Source organism: Simochromis diagramma, unplaced genomic scaffold, assembly GCF_900408965.1.
Source record: "Simochromis diagramma unplaced genomic scaffold, fSimDia1.1 OVJJ01000487.1, whole genome shotgun sequence".
Taxonomy (NCBI): Eukaryota; Metazoa; Chordata; class Actinopteri; order Cichliformes; family Cichlidae; genus Simochromis; species Simochromis diagramma.
This window is the reverse complement of record NW_024387305.1, coordinates 1,932,273-1,959,828: the sequence shown is the minus strand read 5'-3', so window position 1 is coordinate 1,959,828 and position 27,556 is coordinate 1,932,273. Positions and strand designations below refer to the sequence as shown.

General features: G+C 40.7%; 1 protein-coding gene and 1 long non-coding RNA gene across 2 annotated transcripts in view; one reads left to right on the top strand and one right to left on the bottom strand.

Annotated features, from left to right (window-relative positions):
• adcy9 (adenylate cyclase 9) overlaps window positions 1–27,556 on the top strand; it is a 44,258-nt gene that overhangs the window by 7,930 nt on the left and 8,772 nt on the right. Inside the window, 7 exon segments of the mRNA XM_040004785.1 lie at window positions 16,813–17,012; window positions 19,766–19,873; window positions 20,077–20,315; window positions 20,753–20,855; window positions 21,935–22,143; window positions 23,096–23,255; window positions 26,524–26,675. Coding sequence (XP_039860719.1) covers window positions 16,813–17,012; window positions 19,766–19,873; window positions 20,077–20,315; window positions 20,753–20,855; window positions 21,935–22,143; window positions 23,096–23,255; window positions 26,524–26,675 — 1,171 coding nt within the window.
• On the bottom strand, window positions 1,814–20,885 carry LOC120717004. The gene is made up of 3 exons (XR_005692072.1): window positions 20,872–20,885; window positions 18,486–18,488; window positions 1,814–1,924 (listed from the first exon to the last, which is right to left on the bottom strand). It is a non-coding gene; the product is annotated as an uncharacterized LOC120717004 (long non-coding RNA).

Below are 27,556 nucleotides of genomic sequence, written 5' to 3'. Positions count from 1 at the left end.
CATCCTGCACTTTGGGTCCAAATCCTCCCTCCAGCTCAGTGGTACATGACAATTTCCATTTACCTTTGCTCATTTGATGCATATCTATTCACACCCACAACTGAAAAGCTCCAAATCTACAGCAACTTTTTATTAAAGCCCATTAGGCCTGTGTGTGTTGCTGTATTTCTTTCCTGTGCATGTGTGGTTTTTTTCTGCTTGACCCTTTTGATGTTATTGTTCGTGCTGTCAGATTTTACACGCAGTTTATTTCCAGCGAGATGATTTTTGCATTCTCAATTTTCCTGCTTCGCCTCGTATTTAAATCCTGCTTGTGTCACTGATTGCTCTGCTCAAATGCTCGTGTCGCCTCCGTCCTCTCTAATCCAGGCCTGCCATATCTCTTTTAGCTTCAAGCACACAAACACACTCAGATTTCACTGCAGGTGGTGAGGGAAGCACATTTCTGTCGCGTATTCGTGTTTAGCCAGTTTCTATATCCCTGCTTTATCTCTTGCGCTAATGCGCAATGTTTTTCCTTTACGGTACAATATAGCAGCCTGTTATACGTCTGCTAGACTCAAGGTATCAGCCTTGAACCGTTCTCATGGTATCATGGCGTAGCACTAGCGCCTTTTCAGTTTCGATATGCGTCTAAACGTGGAGCCCGTGTGTATACATATTTGTGTGCTTGCATGTGTATACATGCAAGCTGCATGCATTTGGCTTTTTTCCACACACGCTCGCACACATATTTACAAACTGGTCCATCCTACTCTTGCATGGAGTTTCAGTGGAAAGTCCATGCCCTCAGGCTGATTAGTCTTTGCTAAATCAAACATGTCACCTAAATATGCAGTTGCAAACAGCAGATCCTTAGCCGTACCAGGCCAGCCCTAGTGTGTCACGGGGCTGGCCGTTTGTATTCTTTTCACTATATTTGGCGTCAACCACTGTTTTCTGGAGGTAAAGGTGACTGGCTCATTTTCAGCATTTCTATTAATCTCAGATCTTACATGCTAGCAAAATCATTTACTGTGAAAGCCACCGTGCACGTTCCTCCTATCTGTCTCAACACGATCGGGGTATTCATGGGTCAAGTGACAAAAGAAGTTCCAAATCTCATGCAAATACATTCAAAAGCTGCTCAGACAGTGACTTTCACACTATGTCAAAACAAGCTTTCCTTGGCTCATTAATTACATGTAATGTATATGAACTCCATTTGAGCTGTTTCAGTTTAAAACCATGGTGTTTTCAAGCCTTACTGGAACACTTGAACAGTGATTTAATTAGTTAGAGTTTTGCCAGTATAAAGAAGTATATTCTGGATTTGCTGATAATTTAGCTGATCAGTAAAATAACACACAAAAAACCCCAACAACAACCAACACTAAAACCCCCCCTAAACAACATCACTGAACATTTATCAAGCACGCACATGTATTGATGAAATGTCTGGTTTGGTAGATAATTAACCATTAAAAACTGCTTTATAAATTGACAGTATGATAAAAGGATCATTGTTGAAACCAGTCTTTGCACAAAAGAACCACGACAGCTGCATAAGGCCAAAGAGTATTTTATGCTTTCGCTCTGTAGCTGCAGTTTCTCAGCTGTTAATCCTGATTTTTTTGATTTTTAACAAAACCTGTCAGGAGGAGATGATCAGTAACACAGAGACAGAAACACACAGCAGTGCGCTCGCTGCCACGTTATAATTTGCTCTGCTCTTCAGATCTTCACCCTTCATTGGGAGCTACACCACCGCGCTAGCTAGCCAAACAAAACGTGGGCTTGTGCTTCCGCCTGTGTGTGTTTTACAGTAAAGATAAGAAATGGCTGATCAAAGTCTTTGTGTCTTATGTACACAGAGGTGCTTTTACTGTACACATCAGTTTATCACTCACAGGTGAACTCAGGTTGCCGGGGTGGCTTTAAAACTCTGTGTGTTTGTTCATCTCTTTCTCTTAGAAAATCTTTTTTTGTCTCATTTCATCTGCTTTTGCAAGGCTCTCTCATGGTATTGTCACGTGCATCACCTCGATCTGTTTGTTTGGAGGAATGCGTTCACTGTAAGGTTCAAAGGTCACTTGAAATCACTTCTCTAGGTGGTCTTCCAAGCGGCTCCGTGTCTTTTGGTATCCACCGCATATGATAACTTAGTGATAAGTACAAAAGTACAGTAACGTTAGAGCTGAAAACAAAGGAAAAACTAGGTCTATATATATTTTAATAAACGTATGGGCATGATTGGGCTTTTATAACCACTTTTACTACTTAATGTTTTTACTCTAGGTGTGACAGACATTGCAGGCAATTAAAGAGGACCAGGGCTTATGCTTATCACTCACTAATCCTGTAAGTCCCATAAAGCGCAGTATGAAACGCTTTATGGGACTTGATGGTGGTAACATACTAGTAAAAACAGTTCTGATTTAATTCCTCTAGCTTCTTTATATGCTAATCTACTGAAATCCTTGGCAGCAGCACTATTTTGATACTTATATTATTACTTATAAGATTTGCACATTCGCCTAACAAGAGAAAAGATGCTCTGTTTGATCCTGAGAGGAGCCACAAATCCCTTTGGGGTTGTGTGAGGAAGAACATGTGGCATAAAAGTCTGCCAAATCAAATCAGTTACCTGCAGTGGCGACCACATTTATGAAGCAGGTAAAAGTAGCTTCTTCTTGTTATTTAGGACTGTTTGTTAGGTGTGGTGTAGTGTTTGACCACAGGGGGATGTAAGCAGTGACAAACTTGTAGTTTCTGTATGTAGAGCTCTTTTTTTTTTCAGACACAGGCTCCAAAATCACTCTTTTTAATAGGAAATATCAAACATTTCACTTATTATATGTTTTTTTCCTTTGAAAAACTTTACAGATTATTTGTTATGTTTTCATTTTAGGAAGTTTACATTGATTTCTGACACGTGTTCTAAACTGCTTAAAAAAATAATTTTCCAACTATTTCATCAACTCTTTTGTTTGCTGATTGGCTCTCATGCAGGAGGTCGGTCCCTCCTGGATAATCTAACCTCAAAATAGTCATGTTTTACGTCACGTTGGACCGCACTTTGGTGGTTCAAATCCACCATCAGGCCGGGGCCTTTCTGTGTGCAGTTTGGATGTTCTCCCAGTGGCTGCGTGACTTCTCTCCAGGTAGTACACCTTGTTCCCAAAGTCTAAAGCCATGCCGTGAGTGGGTCAGGTTAATCTGTGACTTTAAATTGGCTGTAAGTGTGAATGCGAGTATGAGTGGTTGTCTGTCTCTTTGTATTGGCCATGCAACAGGCTGTCGACCGGTCCAGGGTGCACCCTGCCTCTTGCCCCATGGTAGCTTTAATTGTATAAGCAGAAGAAAATGAATGGATGGATGCATGAAGCTGGACATGACTGTGAGATGTGTATCTGACTGAGAACCTAAAGAAAATATCTTCGATTCATATGGTAGCAACAGTCAGTCACAAAGTAGTGAAGCCCTCCTGTTTTACTGTAACTAGAATCATAAACTGCAAAATGAGATCATACTGTACTGAGGAAGACTCTAAACTTCTAAAATTCATTTTAAAGATGTTTACTGAAATAATAAAGCAATTTTCTCATAGACTTCCGTATAGTCAGGGTTCTTTTTGCAGCCTGTGGTGGCCTTTAAAAAGAATTTGATCTTCTCCATCGGCTTCATTTTTCACACCTGGAGTCAAATATGTACATCCTTGAAATATAGTATGGAAGCAACACTGCAGGCATGGATGGGGAAAAATATGATCCAAGTGAATCTAAGCTGAACGAGTGAGATTTTTGTAGGCGTAGCAAATCAGTTTGTCCCGATAAAGCTGTGTGTGCGTGTTTTAGTTCATATTACTACTTTTTTAAATTTAAAATGATTTTCAGTTGACACCTGATGAAGTTTAGCATAATGTGAAGACGTTCAAAGTCGAAAAGCATTACCAGCGTGACGCTGCTCTGCTCTCCAGTCTTGTACATGCACAAATTGCTCAGAAATGACTTGCAAAATGGTCTCCTGCAGTATTATATTAAGTACATCCTAATTCCATTACCATTAATGCTCTGTGTGTCCCAGAGAGAGAAATGATGTTGTAGATCTGATAGTAAATCATAATGTAACTCTGACTGTCAGGAGCTAATGAACCAGCAGAATATAATAGGAGCAGGACCTTTCTACAGATGGTCTTCTTTGTCTCGATTCTAACAGAAACACGGTTTCCCTTCCTTCTAACGTCTGAATGACCTGTAATAACGCTCTGTTATCCTCTGCATCTGTTTCTTTAAATAGATCTGTAGTAACAGTTAGTTTTCCCTCACCCAGGCAGCTGTCTAATCACCTTGCTGTTATTCAAACAACCGGCTTATTTCACTAGAAGTTTGTCATTTCCATTGCCCAAGAATGACATGACTCAAACGTGTATGTGTGTGTGTTCAGTGTTGATAAGCGTGCCCGGCACCCTGTCCTAGTCTGATTGCAGATGTATAGCAAACACAAACATGCATCTGTACATGTACATGTAATTAAATTAAATTATGAAGTCAACCTGTATTAGAAGTAAATAAATCTAATTCTAACTCGAACCATTATAACCCAACAGCGAGATGTTTGAAAGTAGCCAAAACTGCTTCCACTCTGTGTTTTAAAAATCAAACTGGTCCTCAAGAAGACTACACACACAGACACAGACGCACACGACTGCATTTAATCTATAACTAGTCTTTTCTACGACCTACACCTTACTCGGGAGTCACCTGCATAGCTCTGTCCATCGTGAGGCCATCATGTATTTGTGTGTTTGCACATGCTTGTGTTCATATTTGAGCTTCAGTGAGCTCCACTCCACCTAACAGCGTTGGCACACGTTGCGCTGTCTTTACATTTGGTGTATGTTTGCCTGCGTTTAGCTCATATCCAGAAGTCTTCAGCATGATCACATGAAGCCATGTGACGGTGCTAGAATATGACTTGTTGATTGTTTTTTTTTTGGTTTTTTACTTCACGCAAAGGTGCCACCCTTTGTGTGAAGTACAAAGGGTGGCATATAGTGAAATAGCTAGCACAGCTTAAAGTGGAGACTAAAAATGTCAACATTAGGTAGAGATTGATAAAGCTGGCTTGTGTAAACACAAAAATCGTGTGAAAACACAATAAAAATCCCGCTCTTTATCAGTCCGGGTGTTTGGGGACGAAATTCCGATGAATTCGTTCAGAGGCACACAAGAAATGTGGGAGGACTCGGAGAGTAGATGATAACATTTATTATGGTCTGTGACCGGGTTTAACCCATTGATATCATGGTTATGTGGTAAGATGCAGTTCGTGCAATCAGACCCTGAGAGTTTTTGCCTTGTCATGGTCATCCCTTTCACCATTAAATGGTAGATTGCCATAATAATTCACTTTCTGGGGGCAAAGGCCTACCTGACACTCCTGCCTCGCTGTTACTAATTGACCAGCTCAAAGAGATTTTATGACTGGTAGAATCGCAAAAATTGAACGTGTGCACGTTGGCGCGTGGCTCAAGGTTGGGCCATGGACATCTGCGGACTTTCATTTAGGCTTTGCACACGACACAATAATATGTCTAATTTACCTGCTAGTTATTCTGCTCTTTACAGCTGTTTAAAATTCCACATTCGTAGCAGCTGCGCGTGTCAGTTTGGCAGCATCGTGGTTTGCCTCTACTGCCCTGTGAGTGTGTGTGTGTGTCTGTGTGTGTGTGCCGGCTATGGTTTGCTGGAGTGGTGCTGTGTTAAACGGCTGTTCTGAATAATAGATACGGAGCGCAGCCCCTAGCCTGTTAAAAAATCCATGAGCTTCCGTTGCACTGGTTTATAAAAGCCGAAGTGCTTGGAGAAAAAGAGTTTATAGCCTGTGAGGGGAACAGGCAGAATAAGATTTGGGCAGTCACATCCCAGATATGTCAAGGCATGAGCAAAGAATGGAAGACAAACACTTTGCTCAAATGTTTGACTGGCACATTGTACTGCAGGCAAGGTTTTGTGTAGATGTGTATTTTTTTCCTTTTTAAGTGTATAAAATGTTCTTTTTAAATATCACAGCTGCAATGGAAAAAGACAGGGAGGCATTACATTCTGGCTTTTACAGTTTTCTGTTTTAATTGAATGAATTCAAAGAAGTTTTGGATTTGACATATTAGGACCGCTGTGTTTTACTTTCCACTGTATGCTACATACATAGTGTTCCCTATGTATGCAATGAGTCATTTGAACGACCACATATTATGAGATGTTGTCACAGACACATCATTCATTCGTTTAAAAAACAAAAATAGCAAACACCCCTGGATGCAGAGCCACTAACTCAGTTAAAAATAGCAAAGGAGTTGTTTAAGGTTAGGCTACAAACAAAAGCATCTATAAGCTTGAGTCTGACATTGCCGCGCTATAAAGCCACTGGGATGAGTCGCTGTTACTCAATGTTTTCAATGTTGTAATTAGTGAAAATAAAGTAATTTTTAACAACAAAAACAGATTTTTCGTGCCTGGGGTTTGTATGTTTCTGATGGCATGTGGGTCAAAATGACCTGCAAGCATAATTATAGAGACACGGTGCAAGCACTCCACAACACAGTTTCCACAGTCAGAATAATTTCACTGAGTAAAAGAAGGAAAACTCGCATTAGTAGTTACAGTTAAGTAAAAAATGGCAATCTGTTGAGGATTTCCAAAGGGGGGTTATCTGTTCAACAAAGGATCTGATTTGCTGGGTGTGGCGACTTTTCGCTAACCTGCCAAGTTCAGTCAATAATTTCCTTTGTTTCCCAACATGCCCTTTGGTCACATAGAAGACGTGACTGCAGGTGTGAGACCTTGAGAATTAGCATATCCAATTAAGGAGAAGCGAGAAGTGCATACATACACATAAGTTATGAGTTACTGAGTGTTTTCTTAAAACACTTGTTTGTTGTACCCAAAATAGCCAGTGGTTCATAGAAAGATGGGCCTAGCTTCTAACCCAGCCATGGCCTTTCTGTATGGCGTTCACATGTCGTCCTTGTTTACAGCTTTGCTCAGGTTTCTCCTGCCATTTAAAAACACGTTCATGCCACGTATAACGGTGCCGGACACTCCCACAAAGGAGATTCTCAGTTTTCAGAGTTTCACTTTCTGGTTACCTTCACAAAGGAGGTTCTGTTTTTGCATGCATGTCTTTCTGTCTGTAAACAAGAGATCTCGAAAATCTTTGAATGAAATCTGATGAAACTTTGTATGAATATAGAGTGGAGTCATGTTAACAACCCCTTCAAATTCTGCTTATATCCACCAAGGCCTTTAGGGTAAACCTAATGATCTATTGGTAGAAAATGGATTAAAAATCATTATAACTTAGAAACTATGAATTTTACAAGTGTGGTGTGTGTTGTCAACTATATAGAAAGTACCATATAAAGATGTAAAATATCATGTCACATTTGACCTCTGACCTTTCCTTTAGTGTCAATAGATATATCTGAATGTCAAAGTGATAATAATGTTATATAAGGAACAATGAAATGAATGCTACAGATGCATTAAATGCACATAAATCATGAAAAAACGATTATCTATTGTTTTTATTGAGCCAATAACAAAAGCCTACAAATATGTTTAAAAAGAACAAAGAAGACAAATTGATTGTACACAAAATACAATTCTTTTTCCTTACAAGTAAATACTGCCCAGACAGTGAGCTGTTTTAGTGGAGATTTGCCACTGAACAACAACATGGCAGAAGTTCTTTTTCCAAATATCTTTTTAATAGCCTTCAAAAACCTGTATCAGTAAAATCATACTATAATAGGAATGCAAAGTGGTGTCCCTTGGTGGTCTGTGGAAAGAGAGAGTTGTGTGACATCAGTGGAAAGAGAAAAAGAGGGAGGGGAAAAAGAAGAGAGGGAGCATATTTTGTGGTTATGACCTTTTCCCAAGGATTTCCCACAAACTAGCTTTGGGCAGCAAGGAGGTGTGTATGTGTCTTTGTGACTGTGTGACTGGACATTGTGAATCTATGGCAGATAGCAGAATGATTCACTCTGTGCAACAGTTGTTCTCTATAGTGTTGCAAATCAAGTTCATTTGCACAAGAAGCAGATAAGATCTGATGGAGACAATAAATATCTCTCACCGCACTGCATGTGTTTTGCATTAGGTTTAACCACCACACTATGGAGTCAAGATTAGTATGTGCCCATCCGTGTGCGCATGCATTAAAAAAAACACACACAAAAAAGCGATGCATCAGTCGTCATCAGCTCTCCCGAGCAAGACCAAGGTTGGTCATTTCTTCCTCAAGGACTTTCCTCTGCCGCTGAACAGCAACCTCCCCGGGCGAAACTCAAGAGACTCTGCGAAGTGAGACACTTAAATGCCTTTTAACAGCTGTGTGTGCGTGATTGTATGTTTATCAGAGTGACGCAGTGGCAGTTGGAGTGCGTCACTTTTCCTGTCAACCCGCTGTACTGCATGCCGCGCACTCACACACTTGTAGGACCTCCTGATTGTGGCGCAAACAAACTGCGGGTGATGAAAATGCTAATATGTTTTCTTAAAACACGATGTTAATAGGAAATTCCCATGACCCCAACCTTAATCCGTTAATGCCAACTCCAAAATATGTATATGAAAAAACAAAGGCAACATTTTGTGTTGTTTTACAGACTTTTACAACTTTTCCTGATTAGACCAATTTAGAAATATGCGAACAAACCCTTGGGCGATGGGACCAAGGTCTCGTGTTTGACCAAAACCAGAGAAGAAACCCACCAGGGTCCCTATAGACGCTTTATTAAATCCCAGCAATGACATTTAAAAGATCAAGGAGGTGGTGCAAAGGAAAAGAAATGGATGAAGCAGAGGGAGAGAGTGAGGAACTCCCTGGACTAAAATGATGGCACAAAAGAGGGAAGGGAGGAGGGATAGAGGGATGGATGAGAGGGAGGAATGGGAGGGTATTTGAAGGAGGATCGTGTGAGAGCCTCATCCCTCGGTTCCATCAGCGTGTCCAAATATGGAGGCTTCTGCTATTGTCGAGCCCTGTTCTCAAGACCCGCCACGGACCAGGGAGAAAACTGGAGGATAGGAAAGGGAAGGGCTGGAGAGGGGAAGAGTGAGCGGTGGGAGAAAGTTGAAGGCAGACTGCTGAAAAAAAAGGGAAAGAACAAGACAGCAGAGACGAGGCAGATCAACTATAAAAATAGGTAGCGAGAGGTGCTGCGAGATGTAAGGTCTGGCGAGACAAAGGAGAAGAAGTTGAAGGTGAACGTGAATAAAATTGGACAGTTGGAAGGATAAATCTATGAAAGGGGGAAACAAGTTTAAATCTATTTTTAGCTCTGGATTTGTTTATTTCTGATTGTTCAAGCAGCAAGATGAAAGAATGAGAAAACAAAGAACGATGGAAGTTCTTTAATTAGTCTGCTAAAGTGTCTCCATCCCTCTTTTGTATTCACATACGTTCACTTCTCTGTGTGTGGGACCAGAGGGGAGTCAGCGACCTTTGGGTCACTGTTTTGATCATGTGGTTGGAAGTTGCCATAAAGTCAAAGGTCATTTGTCAGGAAGTAGTGAGTTGGGAATGAGCCATCTCTCTGGGGATGGTCTGAAATGTCAGATGTAGTTTTAAAACATTTGCCCAGACATTTGTCTCGGTATGCTTGTTGCACACTTGTACACATTTTTTGGATCAAGTCTGTCTCGATTCATGTTTACGTTTGTGCTTACGAATTGTAGAACTACCTTTCAGGAGTTTATCTTTATATGTACTAAGGGTGTGTATCAATGCAAAGCTGCAAAATCATTCAGCCTGTATGTACGAGCAAATCATTGTGCTGTATGACATCGGAAAGTGAAAAAGGCCATCACAATTTATCAAAGCTTTCGAAATTATCTGAAATTCATTTATATTAAAGATAAAGTAAGTCATTTTTAATATTATTTAATTAAAAAAAAGAATGTTACACTCATAAATATCTATTGATTATTAAATCTTGCAACAAATTGATGAATGCATCATTATAAAGTTTGATTTAATCTATTAAATATGCAAAGGAGCAGCTGCTGGTTTTTTGGAAGTCGCCATGTTGGTCTCCACTTTGAAAATAGTGGCCGAAACTTATTTCACCGTCCTGCCTGATCGCATTTTATGTATGTGGCTCGAGACCAGCCACGTAAAATAATTTAAAGATTACACATATCTCTAGCTAACCATTTCACATTTGTACATGTGCATTATCTCTTTTGAATTACGTCTTTCTCATCTTCCTCTTCCATTCCTGTCCCCCTCTCCTTCCTTCCACATCATCCTCTTCCTCCTCACCTCAACACTCATCTCCTGAACTGAAGTCAAGGCTCTAACAAGCAAAAATTTGCACAAATATGCTTATTCATCGGCCCAATCACTTAGTGTCAGAAGATTATACATCTGACCCTCCTGTCACCAGCTTGTCAGGTACTGTCAGGCCAAAGCAGCAACTTTTATCGACACAGAAGTTCAGGAGGTCTTCAACAAATCACCTTAGAAGGATTGTGCACTTGAATTGGTTGGGGTAAGAAGACAGTATTCACTTGACTGCAATCTGACATCTAGCAGTGGTATTTTACACATTGTATCTTTAAAATTAGGCTCTAAAATATTTGTATTTATATTCCATATAATTATTTGTCATTTAAATTGTTAAATTAAATACACTGTGCGTCACATCATAGGAGAATTCCCCTGGGATAAGCATTGGTTCCTGGTCCAGGTGTTTTCAAAGAAGGACTAAATTCCTGGGGAATTTGCCATTTTTCCAAGTACTACTAACTGCACAGGGAGTAGTACTTCTGGAGTACGTCAAAGAAATCTCTTCTCTTCAAAGGTATACTACAGGACTTTATAAACACAAAATTCAAACTATTGAGCATCCGCCATTGTAACAGTATATATAGTGTAAATAATGAAAGAGTGCAGTAGGTGCTCTTTAATGTTGATAGAGTAACGCGTTTATATGTGTGTCAGTTTCAGGGAGTTGGGAGTCCGTTTTCTGGAGAGTAATTTTCTGTGTGTGCATGTGTGTGTTTGTGTAGCACGTGTGTGTTTGTGCAGCACGTGTGTGTTTGTGTAGCATGTGTGTGTTTGTGTAGGTGAGTATGTGTAGCCATGATGTGTATGGGCTTCAAGTGTGCATGTGGAATGTGACGACTCAGCTTTACTTCCTCTCCATTCATCTTCGTGTCTCACCGATTGATTAATTGATTCATGCCTGTGTGGATCTGGTCTGGTAAAACCAGCCGTGCACGTGTGTTAAGAAGTTGGGAGATGGTTTCTAATGTATGAGACTATAAGGGAAAAGAGCAATCATACTGCATTGCATTACCTTCGATGAGTCATACGCTTAGAAAATGGTACTTTTGTGTGTGCATGTTAGTTTGATTCATCCACTTTATGTGTCTCCCACATGGAGATGCTGCATATTTCCTGAATACGGTATACGCTAAGGAGGTAAGATATGCAAAAAAAATAAAGTTGTTTTTGTTTTTGGTTATTATAATTGTTATGAGTGTTGACATTAAGTGTCATCTGGTCAGTTGTGTCATTTTTAAGTTAAAGTTGCGTGTTAATACAGCTGTAAAACTAAGAAACTTGTCATAAACAAGGCATAGCAGATAGCAAACTGAAAGTAGCTGTTGCTTTATGTGTCAACACTACCGTCATATGTGGTTAGTTTTGACATTGCGTGTTGCAAATATTTTCCTTGACCACACTGGTACATTTCGGCCTTCTCATTAGGATGTCCATTCATTCTTAAATAATTTTAGGGTCCAAACAAAAGCCACAAGGAGCTTAAGAGACACGTTATACTGTTACAAAACATAATTTAATTAATAAAGAAGCTAGTCCAGCTAATACAGGAGGAGATAACATCGGAGCTGCTAATGTAAAATCTCATTTGCTGTGTTGTGATTTATTTATTTGTGTGTTAGTGTATGATTTAGCAGTCTTTAGCAGGCTTTAACCTCAATAAGTGGGTTCAATGTGTGTTAAGGTCATCTAATGCAGATCTATTAAATAAAAAAAACAAACATTATGAAACGATGCATGGACAGATTGTGAAAGGATGAATAATAATAAAGTAGTAATTATTGAAAACCACAGTTCGGTTTGTGTCCTTTTTTTAACCACGGGCCTGAACATTTGATCGCAATTAGAACATGAAGCGAAAACAAACTAGACTATTCTGATGTATTCCCAATGTATTTACCAGTTCTGTTACCTGAATGATCTGAAAACATTGCAACACAGCTTCACATGGCTATCACGGAAGATGTAATCACGACCAGCTCTGAGTTGTTGCATCTCTGATGTGCGCACGCGTTTCTCTGTGCGTTTGTTCGTGCTTCGATAAATTGGAAGTTTGTGCAGAAAACAACAACAACTGGGTTTTATCCTACATGCAGTGCCAGCACGTCTTATCTTATCTGGCTCTATAATTAAAAAAAAAAAAAATCTTTTGAGTCTTGTAACATACATCAAATGTTGTTTGATGTTAATTGACAAAGAACAGACAACATTCTTGGGAGTTGGGGGGCGGGGGTGGTTGCTGGACAGATGTAATTTTCTGTTGCAGCAATGCACGCACAGAGTTTGAAATGTTTGTTATGAAAATCATTGACGATGGCTTAGTCTGGAAAAATGATATGCGAAAGGAGACTAAAGAGGAAGAAACTTTAAGATATCCTGCCACGTAATTTAGGTTGGTCAGGTTCTTAACTCTGTTAGATGTCTAGGTATATGGCTAAGTGTTTACAGCATGAGCATTGTGGTGTTTTTGTATGTGTGGTTGTAGTATGTGTAGCTGTCCCCATCTGAACCCTATCTGCTCCAGGCAGCTGGTCTGAATAAATCAATAAAGCCCGTTGAGCTGCATTGAGGCTTAGAGTACTGGTGTCAGTTTCTCCCAGAGTGCTGCCTTTACAGAGCCTGTAGAAGATCAATAGACAGACACGTAGTAGTGTGCTGCCCTTAGAAAGCAGTAGATACTCATACCTTTGAATCCATGCGCACAACTATCAACCTGCTGTGCACTTTACTGCTGGAAAACTTCATCTTTTCACTGTCTGTTATGTCAAGCGTTTAACTGCCTCAAGGTTTGTTTTAGACTTTCAAGCACGCTGTTGACAACGTTTGAAATCTGAAATGGAAGAAGACAAGGAATGCGGATTATGCCAGGCATTGTGAGGCTCAGTGGCCTTCAAAATACTCTAGGTCGATTTCACCATCTTTACAATCTGTGTGCCGCTTGCTAGTGCCTGTTTTTGGGTTGTCCGTATCTTTGTCTGTAGCACGTCAGCGTTTTTGTTATGAAGAAGGCACGTCGGAGTAAGAAGGAAATTCACAAAATAGATGTTCGTCTATCTAAACTCTTTAAATTAACCAGTTATTAACACTAGTGCAGTTCCTATTAATACAAGTCAAAATGTCTCCTTCTTATAGATGCAGATGGAACACAAATTTTCAAAGTTTCCACCGAGACCACTCTTGTTTACCGGTTATGTAATCAGATTTACTGACTGGTTTCTCTGCCAATTCAGTACAGTTGGAGTTTTCTTGGTGTCAGACTGATGCATCTTAAGGAATTTCTTGGCTTCTCATCTATGAAAAATGAAAGTGTGTTACTAAGCTTGTGGGCCAACTGCCTCCAGAAGAGCTTTTAGCCTCATTGACATAGATTCTGGGCACAGGCTTTTAAAACCTCACTAGGGTGATGAATGATATGTTTCCAAAAGGCATTCCCTCATTTGGTGTTTTGACGCAAAGAGTGCTTTCTAGTATTGCAGTCAAAAATCTTCTTTAGTTGACGTCAGGTTACGAAATGTTGATTGCGCAGTGCAAAGCATTTAATTCACATAATTTTAATCCACGAAACCATCAGTCATTGTGTTTCTTAATATTTTTTCCATTATTTGGTTCCGATTTAGGCTCGTTGTCTAAATGATCCATTTAAAACAATTACTTGGATATATTACATAAAGTAACACAGATTCTTGTAGTTGAGTAGCACAGGGTGAGGACACTGACTGGTTCAAGGGCCCAAAATAAAGCACAGGACACTCGAATGATTAAATTAGTTTAACAGAATGATTTTTATGGTGATAAGAAGCTTAATAACAAGTTTTGGTGAAACTGCAACTCACATCTGTTGGTTCGAATCTCTAAATAGAGAATTTTTGCATCTTACAGTGGATTAAAACCCTATAAAGCTATTATACATCTAATAATAAAATTAGTTCAGCCAATACCGTTATCAGTTGGAAGTTTTCTTAGACTTTTATCGAAAGCAACAGGTTAGAAAAAGAAATTGATACCTAGGTATTAGTGTCAGTTGTACCAATACAGTATCTGTTACGGCCCCAGCTGGGCCTGCTGTGATTTTGACTCTGCGTGGGTGTGTCCACCGTCTCTCCCACCTTAGGTGCCACGCTTTTGTGCAGCTGACTCTACTCAGAAATTAGGCCAGAGTACTTAAGGCCAGAGAAAGGCGAGCTCTAGTACCAGAGAGTTTGTGCAGCTTGTGAACTGTGTGTGTGCGGCTTTTGTTTGCTGGCCAACTTCTGGGTTTCGTTTTTTTTAAGAGTACTGGCTATCAGCTTGTTCGTCTCTTTCATTTTAATTATTCATAAATAAAAAACTTGAATAATTTAGCTTTACTTTACACCATCCCTTGGACTTTTTAGAGGAACGTAAAAATTTTGTATCCACATTTCGCTCCATTAGACTAATTTAATAAAAGTACAAAAACTGGAGAGAGTAGAAGAGTTAACTCCCTGCAGGAGGACTGAAAGAGATGGAAATGTGTGTGTGTGTGTGTGTGTGTGTGTGTGTGTGTGTGTGTGTGTGTGTGTGTGTGTGTGTGTGTGTGTGTGTGTGTGTGTGTGTGTTTGATAATCTTCTGTAGCACACAGACCAACTTACAAACACTCCCACTCAGCATCAGACTGACGCACGAGCTTTCACATATAAACTGGATGCTCATCAGTCACACGTATCAGACTGACACATGGTTACATATCTTCCTCTTTTTTCAGTTAAATGAAAACAGTACATTGGCATGCAGACAGATCACGAGGAATTTCATAGAACGAGCACTCAGATCTTTATTTCAGAACTCTTGAATTATGCTTTCGTTCCTCCCAAGTAGAGTAATTGACTGTACAATAGAGTATCTGTCAGAAATGTGATTTCTTAGGGCTGTACAGATTCTCCAGATCCACAGCTTGGTTCGTAGCTCAATTCTTAGGCCAGAATTACAGCTCATACCTCAGTTTTGTCTGTTTTGTTTTTTCAAGAACAAAACAGAAAAAAATCTAACATTTATTTTTATGACAGGGATTCATTACTTCATTACTTCATTACTGTGATGTATCCAGTTCAGTCTTCACCTGAAATGATTTTTGGAAACATTAAACATTAAATCTGTACTACATGTGTATGAAGCATGCAAGCAAGTGTTTGCACGTAGCACATGCATGAAGCTGCAGGGACCACAGAACCCCTGAAAAGGTCTCATACATAGCTGAGCTAGGCATGCGCTGATAATAATGTGTATTTGTCCTAAGAGCTCTTATCTTGCATACCTGGAATAGCACTTATGTAGAATAAATGATAGTTTATTGAAAACATATCTTTTTGCAGGCCATCAAGTTCAATTTTACTAGTAAATAGTTCACATTTTAATGATAGTAACTTCATCAGTCAGTTTACAGTAGAGAGCACACGACCTGTTATAGACCATGTCACTGTAACCCTTTAGATGCTCTTCCAGTCACCCCCCTTGCTAATATGGTTAGCGTCTTTAGCTGTTTGAACAATGAGGCCAGCTAGCCAGGTTACTGTATGTTTGGACATGCTGATAGTAGCTGGCTATGGGCCATCTCTCTAATCCACTGTTTGTATATTTCCTTGTTGGCTCTTCAGCGGGGTGAATAGGCCTGAGCCGTGGCCTGATATGCAAACACAGTTTGTGAAACACCCAATATTGCATTACCGTTGGCTTGTCAGCATTTGTGTAAATCCAATAAGCATGGATCATGTGTGCTTGAAGAGTGTGTGTCTACACCTAGCCATGATTTTTACAAGTATAAAATTTCCTCCTCAAATGCCATTAATGGCTAACGGTCAGCGTTGTGCTGATCTGGGAAGGGAGGGTGTGTCCTTAGCGCTTCCTTGTTGTACCCACACACCTGACACAGCTACAAATGACTTTTTTCTATCCTTTCATTATTAAATTAGTTTATTGACAAATCAGTTACAGACCTGCCTGAATCATCAGATTTTTGGTTACATCCAACAGTGGTTAACATTTAAAACCCAGGTGGATCATCTCAGTACATACCACCATAAAAATGACTTATGTCAGCAGTTCATATTCATATTCCTGAACATGACCATCTGTTTGTTCATAATGGCGAAAGAAATTTGCCCAGAGTCCATATTTTCAACATAATCCAGTCCATTTTTATCAGCGACATGTGCAGTGGTGCCTCTCAGGGAAATAGACCCTAATTTAAAAGTTACTACACCATTTTAGTTGATTTTTTTTATGTAAGTAAGAAAATTTGCTTTCTTTGGGAATTCAGAGGCACATGATGACTGGTCTTTACAAATTCTCGAGTAATAATTTAGCAATTGCAAACCACTGCTGTTAAGATTGTGCTAAGTGACACCGCTTTGAAGAAATTATCATCGGTTGTGCTCTGCGATTCACTTCTGTTTAATCTCACTCAACCAGTAAAGTGAAAGTTATGCTACACTCCTCTAAATTGATTTTTGTTCTCTTGTTAGAACTGAAAACCTACCTGATATCAGGGAGGAAGCCGGATCATGATGTGCAGTGTGGCTGTTCTCAGATGGCACTGCCAGGCGAGGATTTTGAAGGAGTCAGCCGCTCCTCCTGTCCTCCGACCCACACACCAGACCTCATCCCTGGAGGGGCGAAAGCCGCTGAGCCTCTGCTGCCACACCAACCACCTGACCGGATTGGGGTAAGAGGACAACCACATATGAGGAACTCAAACTGGCATTGATGCTTGTTGTCCTTCTGATGAATGCCTCACTTAAAGCAGTGGCTCTTATATGTGTCATATCAAGAAATGGAGAATACTTCTCACTCTGCATTGTTTTAATCAGGCATTAACAATAAAAAGGATTCCCTTGGTCATATTCTTTTTTTTCCAGCTCTGTGCCCCAGCAGTCAGAACCACTTGTCTATAGTAACATACAAAACTGAAGTACAGGCTGGGCCATTTATATGGATACACCGTAATAACATGGGAATGGTTGGTGATATTAAAGTCCTGTTTGTGGCACATTAGTATATGTGAGGGGGCAAACTCCTCAAGATGGGTGGTGACCATGGTGGCCATTTAGAAGTCGGCCATCTTGGATACAACTTTTGTTTTTTCAATAGGAAGAGGGCCATGTGACACATCAAAGTTATTGGTAATGTCACAAGAAAAACAATGGTGTGCTTGGTTTCAACGTAACTTTATTCGTTCATGAGTTATTTACAAGTTTCTGACCACTTATAAAATGTGTTCAGTGTGCTGCCCATTGTGTTGGATTGTCAATGAAACCCTCTTCTCCCACTCTTCACACACTGATAGCAACACCGCAGGAGAAATGCCAGCACAGGCATCCAGTATCTGTAGTTTCAGGTGCTGCACATCTCGTATCTTCACACCATAGACAATTGCCTTCAGATGACCCCAAAGATAAAAGTCTAAGGGGGTCAGATCGGGAGACCTTGGGGGCCATTCAACTGGCCCACGATGACCAATCCACTTTCCAGGAAACTGTTCATCTAGGAATGCTCGGACCTGGCACCCATAATGTGGTGGTGCACCATCTTGCTGGAAAAACTCAGGGAACGTGCCAGCTTCAGTACATAAAGAGGGAAACACATCATCATCATCATCTAAGCAATTTCAAATATCCAGTGGCCTTGAGGTTTCCATTGATGAAGAATGGACCCACTGTCGTTGTACCCCATATACCACACCAAACCATCACTTTTGTTGTTCCAACAGTCTTGGAGGGATCCATCCAATGTGGGTTAGTGTCAGACCAATAGCGGTGGTTTTGTTTGTGAACTTCACCATTCACATAAAAGTTTGCCTCATCACTGAACAAAATCTTCTGCATGAACTGAGGGTCCTGCTCCAATTTTTGTTTTGCCCATTCTGCAAATTCTGTGCGCCGATCTGGGTCATCCTCGTTGAGATGCTGCAGTAGCTGGAGTTTGTAAGGGTGCCATTTGTGAGTAGCTAATATTGGCAGAAGGGATGTTCGACTAATGCCACTCTCCAGTGACATCCCATATGGAAAAAATATATATATAAATCTTATAAAGTTTGCATCTGTCTTGTGTGAAACTTGTATGAAAAGCATACAAGAGTGAAAACAGATATAAGATCCCTTGAAAAATTATATAAATGAAACTTGTATGTTTTGGATACTTACTAAAACAATATATGAAAGTAATGAGGAAGTGGCCACTTTCATGAGTAAATCATATAAGTTTTTACTATTTCTTTTCCATATGGGATGCGGCGAGTGCTACGCTGTGGGCTCTTGCTGAATGAAGCTAGGACAGCCACTGATGTTTCTTCATTAGTGACAGTTTTCTTGCGTCCACATTTTGGCAAATCCAACACTGAACCAGTTTCACGAAACTTAGCAAGCAGTTTGCTAACTGTAGCATGGGAGATGGGTGGTCTCGTAGGGTGTCTTGCATTGAAATCTGCTGCAATGACCCGGTTACTGCGTTCACCAGATATCAACACAATTTCGATCCGCTCCTCACATGTTAACCTCTTCGACATGTCAATGGCTGTGAACAAAGAGAAACTTGTAAATAACTCATGAAAGAATAAAGTTACGTTGAAACCAAGCACACCATTGTTTTTCTTGTGACATTACCAATAACTTTGATGTGTCACATGGCCCTCTTCCTATTGAAAAAACAAAAGTTGTATCCAAGATGGCCGACTTCTAAATGGCCACCATGGTCACCACCCATCTCGAGGAGTTTCCCCCTCACATATACTAATGTGCCACAAACAGGACTTTAATATCACCAACCATTCCCATGTTATTACGATGTATCCATATAAATGGCCCACCCTGTACTTTTGGTGCATTATTGAACCAGTCAGTGATGAAGGGAAGCTCATTTTGAACAGGGGCGATTGTGGCTCAAGAGTTGGGAGTTTGCCTTGTAATCGGAAGGTTGCTGGTTCGAGCCCCGGCTTGGACAATCTCGGTCGTTGTGTCCTTGGGCAAGACACTTCACCCGTTGCCTACTGGTGGTGGTCAGAGGGCCCGGTGGCGCCAGTGTCCGGCAGCCTCACCTCTGTCAGTGCGCCCCAGGGTGGCTGTGGCTACAATGTAGCTTGCCATCACCAGTGTGTGTGTGAATGGGTGGATGACTGGATGTGTAAAGCGCTTTGGGGTCCTTAGGGACTAGTAAAGCGCTATACAAATACAGGCCATTTACCATTGTGTGACTCACACAGAGTTATTTTGTCTCGTATTCATTGCTAAGTCTTAATTATTAGGGGGATTTATTATAAAACTGAAACACTCCAGCTCATCATTTCACTTTTACTTAAACCTAAAACATGCCAGTGCGCACAGCTCAGTCATATATAATCTGATGCTGTTATTGCACAAGCCGCTTCTGTATGATATGTTTAATTTGTCAAAATCTCCCCCTGCTGTCTTTTTCTCTCTCCAGCCTCCCTGTGTGTTTCATAACACAGTCCTGTCTTCAGTGGCAGAGCAGGGTGATGATGTGGCTGTGCTGAATGGCTGCCAGGAAGAGCACAAGACTAGCAGTGCCAAGGTACAACACGCACACACGAGCAACGACAGCATCGGTGCACTTGTCAAGCACTCGATTAAGCATTTGTCTCTAAAGCTACTTGACAGTCGTGCCCCGTGCTTATCGCTTTTTGTGTCCTTTCTTCTTTTTCACCTCCGTCGTCTCTCCTCTGACTCTGGTCCCTCTGTCTTTGTCATCGCCTTTATCTCATCTACTCATCACAGTTTATCCCAGGTCACAGCCCCAGGGCAGTCAACGGCCTGCTGAGTCCACCGCTGGAGGAACCAGTGCGGGCCAGTCAGAGTTCTCTATGTGACACGGGAACTGGCACCAGTCTCGGCATGGCCGGGGGCACGGGGGCAGCAGGTACAGGCATGGATCACTCTGCCTTGATACAGTTGCGTGCCAAGAACTACAGACAGAAGAGCGACGCCCATTTCGTGGATGTTATAGGGGAGGACAGGTGAGCAAAGTGGTTAAAGGTGGAATTTATGATCTGATAAGGTCACTCAAGGGTGACTAATTATGCACCCTTATCACTTTGGCATTGAATATGATGCCATGTTTTCATAATTTTCTAAAGGTTTATTAAAAATAAACCTTTGTACTGAGGGCTCGACTCGCCAGATCACAGAGATAAACGCACAAACTCCACACACAGAGTTCTCAGGATGCTCTTAAAGATGAAATGCAAACATCGTATGATTACTTGAGGACTCAAGGGTTTAATGCTAATGTAGGAGCAGTTGTTTCAGACTTACAGTTTGTTTGTTTTGTCCTGAATCACTGGATGAGTTGTTACAGTTGTTGCATTTTTTTCGCACAATAAAATAATAAGTGAACCATTTGACTTTTTCTGACCTTTTGTCGTATTTTTTTTTTCCTTACTCTGATCTCCAGTCTAATGAAGGATTACTTTTTCAAACCACCCATCAATAAGATCAGCCTTAACTTTCTAAAGAGCCCTCTGGAAAAAGCCTATCGGAGCAGCTACAAGGAAGAGGTACACACAAGTACACAAACACATTTTTCTACTCAACTTTTTGATGATCCTACCAGCGATTGTGATTTTAACACTCTTCGCTGATTAACTTGAGGCTTAACTAAAAATAGCACCCAGCAGAAGAGAGGGCTTCCTACGTGGATAAGAAAAAAAGAACCACCCAAAAACCTGAACTGTTAAAAAGCAGAAGGCAATAAGGAGACGAATGACAAACAGTAGTGTCCTAATGCATCTTTTGAATCTGAGGCAGAGCGTTTGATTCTCTCTGTGTCACTGCGTGCTTGTCTCTTTGACCGATGGGGTGGAGTTGTTGTAAGTTTTTCCTTGTACCCCTCTTGTTTCCGAAATTTTATACCACATGCTCTCTCACACAGGCACACACACACAGGACCAGTTCCAGTTGGCCTGCATTGACCTCAAAGTCTTGTAGCCACCTGGTGTTAAACCAGTGTTACTACAAAAAAACCAAAACCCCACAACACTAGGATCACTTCACGCAAAATGTCTACAGTATGTGATCATAAGAGTTTGCACATGACTATGACTTTTGGGTTTAGCTGTGAAAATATATTCAGTATGTAAACATTTATATAATATTTATTATTTGCTAAAGCAGCACAAGTTTTAGTTTGTCCATTCGTGTCTAGAAAGAATTGTTAAACGATTGGAAGAATTCAGGGGATTTTTGCATTTGTAAAAAAGCTTCTATTTGTCGCTTTTACTGTCGTTTTGCACCCCCCCTTTAAGGATGAAAATAGGATTTAGTTGGGGGGTTTTAACACCCACTGAAGAAGTGTGATTAATTTAAAAATAATCTGGCAGTTTACAGAAGGCAGTAACCTTTTTTTAACTTAAATCAGATTAGGAAACCACGTAAAAACAACGCAGATCTGGATACGACTGCTAAAAAAAGGTAAAATAAATATTTTGGAGGTGTCATTGTGTCTGTACTTTGTTTTGCATTTAGATTTACACATTTTAGACCTGATTGTAAAACATCCATACATTTATGTGTGCATTGCAAGGTGTGGGTGTAGTTTCTGTAAAAATGAGCAATTGCAATTACTCTTCCCATTTAGGTCAGAAACATGGTTCCGGTGCAGACGTTTGCAAGCACTACCTTCAGCTCCTTATTGGATGTCCTCCTCAGCTGTTTTGTCTTCCTGGCCCTCACCCTGGCCTGCTTTCTTCCACCTCTCATGAGCTCATCCACTCTGGCTACCGCTGCCCTGGCCTTGGCTCCCCTGGCTGGTCTGTTAGAGCTGGCCTCCTTGGTGCTCTCCATACGGTGAGGATGTTTAGGCAGCTGATGCAGATGGAGAGTGTTTGTGGGTGTTAGTGAGTGTGCACACATGTTGTATATCAAAAATGTTTTGACCGATATGCCAATAAAAACATTTGTATAACATATTTTATAACGTAACACATTCATTGTCTCAACATTTGACCTTTTTACGAAACAATGACAAGGCCTCAGTGTTTTCCCCAGATTTTATTTTTCCTGGCGGGATAGCGAAATCGCTCAAGTGTTATTTATACCGTTGCTCTCGGTGCGGTTCCAGCTGGGCGTAAGAATACGCACTTGTTTGTTTTCAAGTTGAGTGCTGTCACAGTCGAATAAAAATCGGTATCTCTTGGGCTTCAGTGCCACGGAACTGAAACTACTGATAGACCAACATGCAGGACTGTGACTTTCCACTGAGACTAGCATGAATTGTTTTACAGTGTTTTATGTTTTATTTGGCTTCCACACCACGGATAAATTTCCCCAGTCAATTACTGGCTTAGAAACCGGCACAATGACAAACTCATACCAGGCTAAAAGAGAAAAAAAACAAACTTATCCTTGGATTTTCCAATACTCTGAGTAGTGCTCGGGATGTGTTTTCTTGTGGTACTTACTTTAATGACTGTGCATGGAGAGTATTTAAAGATTAATTAATTTTCACTTATTGTCTTGCCTAAATGGGCAATAAATCTTCATCTTCTTGCTGTGACTTGGACAGTGTTATTGTTTTAATAATGTATCATAATTAAGGGTAATGAGAATCTGCTGCAGTTTTTTCCCAGACTGAGCAAGGATTGAGGAAGTTAGAGGAGAAGAGGCGGCGTGTTTGTCTCTACTTTATTTTCTGTCTAACGTTGATATTTTTCAGTTATGGTTTAAAGTTTTTGTTCATTCTGATTTTCATTAAGACAATAAATGATTCCCCCTTCTCTTCTCCACTCCTCTCGTGCAGCATGGCCTTCTACTTGGAGAAGGTGATGAGCTGTACTCACTCCCTCCTCCTGGTAGTTTCTGGCTGGGTCTCTCGTCACGTGATCGGTGCCGTGTTGGTCTCTCTCCCTGCCATCTCTGTCTTGTCCCACCTCACTTCAGGCGTCCAGCCGGAACCTCAGGTAAACACTAAAATTAAACTCTTGTCGTGATCAGAGAACAAAACTTCTTAAACATCCCAAATATCTTCTGGTTCACAGCCTCAAAATATTTCACACATTTCTTATCTGAAAGTATCTCAAGGAGAAGTTTAAAGTAAAAATGTAACCCTACTAAACTTGCACCGTCATAGTTGCTGCTTCTTGGTATCATTCAGAGAGATTGCAGTTGACGCTGCTACCAGGACTACTACTAAAGATGCCATGCTGGGACTAATAGTACTTGTATTGCTGCTGATTTAACTGCAACTACTGTGCCTCTGTTGTCCCTGCTTTTGGAAGTATCCTTTGTAGCTGTAATGGTTTTCTCTGACTGTTATCTCTAAGCCGATTTGAAACTCATCATGGTCTAAAACAGCTCATTAGCTGGTGTTAACCCGTTATAGGACCACTAGAATGAACACGCATGGATTTTGGCACCAGAAATGTCGACTTTTCTTCTTTGAGTCCTGCATGTGTGAAGATTGATTTGCGCTTGTTTTGCGGCGTTTTAAGTCAAGTGCATTTCCAGCTCTGTATACGTATGAGTCTCGTATTTCATGTTGGAGCCAACGGCTGCTTGCAAGATGTGCATTGGTTTCATATCTTGTTTTTCCAACACCTGATGTCTTTATCCATTTCTCTCCCACCCTGCTCACTCTCTCGCCTCAGCTCTCGCCATCGCTTCAGGGCTCGCAGATCAAAGCGACAGTCTCAGGGAGAGTTGCTAATTAGACATGCAGTTTTCTGGACTTTAATGCCTTTGAAGATGTTAAGACCCAATAACAGTGCTGAGTGAGCGTTGTGGGGTGTTAGGGTGGGGTGGAAGGGCATGACAGGGAGAGGGGAGGACATGTGTAGTGATGAGCTGGGAAAAGATCTTATCTTGTCAAAGTAATCGTTAACAGCGTGAAAATGTCCCCAAATTCATTTTGCTGTCTGCATGTTTTTGCATGAAAAGAGCTCTGCGTGTTTCTAAGAGCCTAAATCACTATGTTTTAGACTTTTACAAATCACATTATATTTCGTTTATGTTGCTTTTGAAATTCAGGCTTAGACCACTAAGACATTTCCCCAAAACTATGACAAAACAGCTCACTTTATCGGGTCAAGGATCCCTTTACAAAGCTAAACCTTATGGACAAAAGTACTGGGCCACACCTCCTAATCACTGGCTTCAGCTGTTTCAGGCCAATTACCACAGGTGTATAAAATCAAGCCCCTGGCCCTTGTAACCTGCTTTGGCAAACATTTGTGAAAAACTGTGCTGCTGTGAAAAGCTCCCTGAATTCAGGTGTGGCACTGTAATAGCATGCTGCTGTTGCAACAAGTCAGTTTGTGAAATTTCTGTCCTCTTAGATATTATATGATGAACTTTAAGTGGTATTATTATTGCGAAGTGGAAGTGTTTAGGAACCACAGCAACTCAGCCATGAAGTGGCAGACCATGTAAAGTTGCAGAGCAGGGTTGCTGAGTGCTGCAGACTTATCAACATCAGCACAAAAACTGTGTGCCGGGAGTTTCACTGCATGCGTTTCCATGGCTGTTCAGCTACATGCAGGCTTTACAGCACCAAGCACAATACCGAGCATCGGATGGAGTGACATAAAGCAAGCCACCACTGGACTCCTGAGCAGTGGAAACATGTTCTGTAGGGTGACAAATCATGCTTCTCTGTCTGACGAGTCCGAGTCTGGAACGTTCCAGCGAAGGGGACTCTTAATGCCTCAGCTTACCAACACATTTTGGACTTTGCTTAGGTTTTCTCTTCCAGCATGACTCTGCTTTAGTGTAGATGGCCCAACACTTGCTCACGTGGTGGATTTCAATTTGAGATTGAACACACTACAGTTTGTTCAGTGCTAAATCTTCAACATTGGTGAAAAACTCATTTTGACAGCATTGTTTTGAAATCCATCCAGTTATTTTCATGCTATATATAGAAGTAATCCCTTCAAGCCAAAGTGCAGGTTTCAGACTGCACTAAACACTGTTGTAGACAGTTTTTACCCCTCAATCTTAAAAGGTTGATGGGGTATTGTTACTGTTGATACCCAAGTTTGTGAATATGACAACTCAAGATTGAGGTGATGTAGGATTTTTAAATTCATCCCTTGGGTGCGCCTACTAAAAATCTCAAACAAGTTTGAATCTCAAGGACCCTGACCTAGAGTTCAAGACCAGAGTCAACTTTTCTCAAAATCGCCTGGGATTTTCAAATTAAGGTGCATCTAGCAGGAAGCTTTTTTTTAATTTTATTTTAAAATTTTTCCTGCTCTTGGCTCTATAAGAAGTCTGTGACCGAGGATATTCCTAATAATGCCACCTTAGGCTGGGAATGCAGCAGCACCACAGCTCCACCCCCCTGCTGTTCTAATCGTTTGCAATGACCAGCCAATGGGAAGAAAGCTAGTTTAAAGAAAGAGGTGCAAAAAAAATCTTGCTTCACAGTGTGCATGAAGTGAGGTGTCGCACCACAGCCCAGGTTAAGATGAATAAGGATTATTTTGAAATCAGAATCATGCAGAGATACTATAGTAAGGTCCAAGAATAAAATATGGAGAAAATTGGAAATGAGCAAAATAGAATCCCTTTGATTGTCGTAAAGGTCTATTTGTGACAATAAACAAATAAAATGATTCATTAATTAAAAAAAATGTTCCATGAAATTATAGAGCTAGTCCTGAAAACTGAAAGTGTGTGTGCACTTATTCCCTGAATTGCTCTTGACATTTTAGGATATAATATTGCAGTTTTGCTGACACAATCCAGGGAAATACCAAGGAAATGGCAACAAGAACTGTAGAGAAAAACGTTTGCCGTGGGGGAAATGGGAAGCTAATTAATTCAATTTTATTTATGTAGCAATAATTCACAAGGGTAATCATCTTAAGGCACTTTCTGGTTGCAGTTATCTGAACTGAACTGTAGTACTTTGATCCAAAAACCTTCAAGCTTTTATCATATTTTATTCAATAAGCCTATGGATTGTCTTTGGGCTACAACATGCTGGCTTTGGCTCTGGTGGTGAAAGATGTAGTATGATGCACTTGTGTTACACAACATAACCACTAAGTGCTTAAACAGAAAACCTGGATTTTACAGCTGAGGAGTAGCCAGTATTACATCATTACATCACTACGTGCTTAGTAGGTGTTTTTATAGCACACGCTTCAGTTGAATGTGCAAGAATTCTTTGTTGCTGTTGTATTTGCTAAGACATTCGAATAACTAGCTTTTGTTTTTCCTCAGGTGACCGCGTTCCTGTGCTGTGCCACCATCCTGGCCATCATCCAGTTTTGTAACTTCTGTCAGCTGAGTTTCTGGATGCGCTCAATCCTGGCCACTGCTACAGGGGTTGCTTTGCTGCTGCTGCTTTTGTGCAGTCCTCTGGCTGGGGAAAGGTGAGACGCTAACTGCACATACACACAAACACTAAGTGCAGGGTACTCTGTGGGATGCTATCATGAATCCCTATAAAAGACTTAAGTAGTCAAGGGTAGAGTAGGGTAGAGCAGTGATTTCTAGCCAGCCCTTATTGTAAAACAAATTTGCACCTTTTGTGTTTAGTCTGTAGATCTCATGCATATATTCACTACATATAATCCTCAATGTACAATGTACTGACTAAAATGGCACAGTGTAAGTGGAGGTATTCCACATTTTCTCTCCAGAAACAGCAGTTCAGATCAGTGAGAGTCAGCGGGAGAATAATCAATGTGTTTTGATAGAAAAGGGAGAAGTCTTCTGTTAGAAACCGATGGAGACTTTTGCGGAGGGGAGAGCGGAGAGCTCGGGTGAAGTGTAGGAGTCATCCAGAGATTATTCAAGCATTATTCAGCTTTATTTCAAACACAGCACCTGTGTATAACAGCTGACCTGCAGGATGTAGAGAAGAGCATAAAAGGTTATTTGCAATCCACTCTTAATGAAGTTACTGCAGCTGTGCCTCATCTGTAAATGCACACATTGCTCTTGCTTTTTTCTGCATGCTTCCAATCCGAGTTGCATTAATAGCTGCACATTTCATTATATTATGTGATTGATCTGATGGAGAGGAGGGAAAAAAGCAAAATACATGAGGGAGTTTGTGACATTGTGGGCATCTGTGTATGCACAGAGACACCGCAGAGGCTTTTGTGCTCCATTATGAACTGATCTGTGTGTACAGGATTAAAAATCTACGGCGCAAACTGCTCTGCTCGCTGTAAAAACGTAACTTTGCTGCCTTTAAAACATCCATAGCATGCATGCATTTTGTATTTGCAGTGAGATGACTTCTTCT